Here is a 3,856-nt window from a genome sequence, read left to right as displayed (position 1 = left end):
AGCAGCAGCAAGAGCAAGAGCAGCAGCAAGAGCAAGAGCAGCAGCAAGAGCAAGAGCAGCAGCAAGAGCAGCAGCAGCAGCAGCAGCAAGAGCAGCAGCAGCAGCAGCAAGAGCAGCAGCAGCAGCACCAGCAGCCAGGGCAGCAGCAGTAGCAGCAGCAGCAAGGGCGGCAGCAGCAGCAAGAGCAACAGGAGCAGCAAGAGCAGCAGCAGCAGCAGCAGCAAGAGCAGCAAGAGCAGCATCAGCAGGAGAGAACAAACCATGTAAGCTGTGCATCTCCGCCTCTAGAAGGACCGTTGGTTTGCGTATGGTAGCAGCAGCGTCTGTTTGCTGCTGCTGGATGCTGCTGCTCTCTGCTGCTGCTGCAGCATCAGAAGGAGACAGCAGCAAATGCGAAGGCATATTATCTCTGTCTCTGTAAACCCAACCCGTCGGTCGGCGTCGGATACCCCATTCCGAGCCCTCTCCTGCTGCTGCTGCTGCTGCTGCTTCCTGCTGCTGCTGCTGCTGCTGGGTTAAACGTTATGCTAAGGCGCTTGTTGTTGGGGTTGGAGAGTGTCGTTCGCTTAGGGTTTAGGGTTTAGGGCTTAGGGTTTAGGGTTTAGGGTTTGTGGTTTAGGGTTTACGGAGGAGACGCTTCCTACTCCGCGGGAGCTGCTTTCACACGCTTCATCAGAGTTGGGGACAGAGGGTCAGGGGTCTGTTTTAGGGTTGCAGCAGGAGGAGCCCGACGTCCACGTTGTTGTAAACCCTAAACCCTAAACCCTAATAAACCCTTCTAAGCCCTCCTAAACCCTAAACCCTCTTAGTCTTGAAAATAGTAATATATTATACTGCATCTTCGGTTGAGTGACGGTAAAGGAAAGAGTTCATTCCCACTCTATAATCAAGGGTTTAGGGTTTAGGGTTTAGGGTTTAGGGTTTAGGGTTTGCATGCAGGTGTCGCATATAAGTGTGGGGCTGGAGAAACAGCTGAACAGACACCGCAGCGCAGACCACGGCCCTCCTCCAAAGGGTTTCTTTGTTTGCGAAGCACCTTCAGCAAAACAGTTGTTGTCGCTGCACCTCGATCTCGTAGACGGTATAAACCCTAAACCCTAAACCCTAAACCCTAATGAACTCTTGCAAACCCTAATTCACTCTTGGAAACCCTTATCAACCCTTCTCAACCCTATCAAACCCTAATTAATCTTTGCACACCCTAGTATACCCTTGTAAACCCTAATTAACCCTAATCAACCCTTGTAAACCCTAATAAACCCTTATAACCCTGCTAAACCCTTGTAAACCCTAATAAACCCTTGTAAACCCTAGTAAACCCTTGTAAACCCTAACTCTCAAATAAACGCTTATTAATTCACATTAACCCTCGTAAACCCCTGTAGACCCTTTTTTAATTCTAATGAACCCTAGCAAAGCTCTGTTAATTCTCATAAACCCTTATAAACCCTTATAAACCCTTCTAAACCCTTCTAAACCCTTATAAACCCTTGCGCTGCGCCAACAGCCTCCGCCATTGCCCCAAGTGGGAGGCGCGTCTTCTTCAGGTTTAGGGTTTAGGGTTTAGGGTTTTAAGGGTTTAGGGTTTGGAGTGGGTTTGGTGCAGATGAAGAAGACGTGGGGACGACATCAGCAGACACCCGGAGGGGCCCAGAGGCTACAGCAGCAGCAGCAGCCGCAGCAGCAGCAGCAGCGACAGCTTCTGAGGTTGCAGCAGACGAAGAGACAGACACAGAAACAGACGAAGAGGAATATGACGAAAAAGAGACAGGGAAGCAGCAGCAGCAGCAGCAGCAGCAGCAACAGCAGCAAGAGGAGAGCGCTTTTTCGCCCGGAGGGACGAATGCGTTGGACCTGCTGCTGCAGCAGCAGCAGCAACAGCAGCAGCAGCAGCAGCAGCAGGCAAAGGCACGTCTATCTGCTGCAGCACGCCGACGGCTGAAGAAAAGCCCAACAGCAGCACCAGGAGCACCAGAAGGCAGCTCAGACACCTCCAGCCCGCAGCAGCAGCAGCAGCAGCAGCAGCAGCAGCAGAGGCCGAAGCAGCAGCAGCTGCCTCGAGGGAAGCGTTCAAAAGAAAAGAGAGCTCAGAAGAAATACGCTGATCAAGATGATGAAGAACGAGAAGAGAGGCTGAGACTCCTAGCCAGCAAAGTGAGACACTGCAACCAGCAGCAGCAGCAGCAGCAGCTGCTGCTGCTGCTGCTGCAGGTTTACCCGCTGTCAGGACGGGGTGTATAGGCACCTCTGCATGCATGCATGCATGCATGCATACATGCATGCATGCATGCGAGTGTTTATTGTTTTGGGTTTTGTTTGTTTGGTGCGGCAGGGGAGAGACGCTAAGCGCAGTGAAGAAGAAGCAGCAGCAGCAGCAGCAGCTGCAGCAGCAGCAGCAGCAGAGAGAAGCAACGAGCTTTATGGAAGAGGCATAGTGAAGGATGAGTACTGGCTGCAGCAGCAGCAGCAGCAGCAGCAGCAGCCGGACGAGGAGCAAGTAGCAGCAGATCTTGCTGTAAGTAAACACAATAAAGAGAGAGAGAGAGAGACTAAAATAAATAAATAAATAGATAAATAAACAGACGGAGACAGTTAATTTATATTTATTTATTTATTTATTTATTTGTTTATAGGAGAAGCTCGGGCAGCTGCATCTGCTGACAGCAAATCCATATGAAGAGGATTGCCTCGCTGCTGCTATTCCTGTCGTTGCGCCCTACTCAGCACTTAAAGTATGCTGCTGCTGCTGCTGCTGCTGTTAATGCTGCTGCTGCTGCTGTTAATGCTGCTACCGCTGCTGCTGCTGCTGGGATTGGTTTTGCTTCTGGTGTTCTTGCTGCTGCTGATATTGCTGCTGCTGCTGCTGATATTGCTGCTGCTGCTGCTGATATTGCTGCTGCTGCTGCTGCTGCGCTTGCATGCTTATGTACGACGTAGATCCTTTGTTTTGTTTTCTGTCTGCATATTATTTATTTAATTTATTTAATTTATTTATTTATTTATTTATTATTTTATTTATTTTTTTTTATTTGCTTAGGACTGTCCATTCAAGCTGAAGCTGACCCCAGGGCAGCTGAAGGCAGGGCGTGCTGCTGCACTTTCTTTATCTTTGCTGCGCAGCAGCGCAGCAACAGAAACACAAAAGAGGATTCTAAAACATCTACAGGTGAGACAAAAAGTCGTATCACCAGCAGCAGCAGCAGCAGCACAAACAGCAGCAGCACAAGCAGCAGCAGCGCAACAGCAGCAGAAGCAGCATAACAGCAGAAGGAGCAGTACCAGTATCAGCAGCAGCAACAGAAGCATCAGCAGCACCAGCGCAACATAACATTAGCATAACACCAGCAGCAGCAGCGAGAGCAGGCCCAGCAGCGGCAGCAGCAGCAGCAGCGTGTAGCTGTTGCATGCATGCATGCGTTTGTGTGTATGCAGGTCTCTGAGTTAGTTTTGTGTTTTCTATCGGACGTTCAAATTGCTACTGTGGGGCCAGAGGGCATGCAAACTGCAGCAGGAAAGAAACAGAAGCAGCAGCAGCAGAAGCAGAAGCAAAAGGCTAAGCAGCAGCAGCAGTAGCCTGACCCCTGCTGCAGCGCTGGAGGCTGCGCCTCACCCCAGGGTTGCTGCTGCTGCTGTTGCTGCTGCTGCATTAACAGCAGCAGCAGCAACAACAGTAGCAGCTTCGTGCGTGCATAAGGCAGCACCAGCAGCACCAGCAGCAGCAGCAGCAGCAGCAGCAGCAGGATGTTTGTGTGTTGCAGGGGCCCGCAAGTGTTTTGATGTAGCTGCAGACAAACAGCTGAGGTCTTCGTACACTTCAGCGTTTGCTGCGATGTCTTTTGTTGTTTGTTTAGGCCCC

The 3,856-nt window shown here is 50.7% G+C and overlaps 1 protein-coding gene across 1 annotated transcript in view; it reads left to right on the top strand.

The window, feature by feature from the left end:
• EAH_00038980 (hypothetical protein, conserved) overlaps window positions 1–3,573 on the top strand; it is a gene marked incomplete at both ends in the record, with an annotated part of 10,670 nt that extends 7,097 nt beyond the window's left edge. Inside the window, 8 exons of the mRNA XM_013395398.1 lie at window positions 6–263; window positions 620–698; window positions 940–1,081; window positions 1,607–2,154; window positions 2,333–2,515; window positions 2,634–2,732; window positions 3,038–3,166; window positions 3,433–3,573. Of these exons, the coding sequence (XP_013250852.1) occupies window positions 6–263; window positions 620–698; window positions 940–1,081; window positions 1,607–2,154; window positions 2,333–2,515; window positions 2,634–2,732; window positions 3,038–3,166; window positions 3,433–3,573 (1,579 nt within the window). The remainder of the gene's footprint in view (window positions 1–5; window positions 264–619; window positions 699–939; window positions 1,082–1,606; window positions 2,155–2,332; window positions 2,516–2,633; window positions 2,733–3,037; window positions 3,167–3,432) is intronic.
• Between the last annotated feature and the right edge of the window lie 283 nt (window positions 3,574–3,856).

Source organism: Eimeria acervulina, genomic scaffold, assembly GCF_000499425.1.
Source record: "Eimeria acervulina Houghton genomic scaffold, Eah_scaff453, whole genome shotgun sequence".
NCBI lineage: Eukaryota > Apicomplexa > Conoidasida > Eucoccidiorida > Eimeriidae > Eimeria > Eimeria acervulina.
This window is presented reverse-complemented; position numbering and strand designations above follow the sequence as displayed.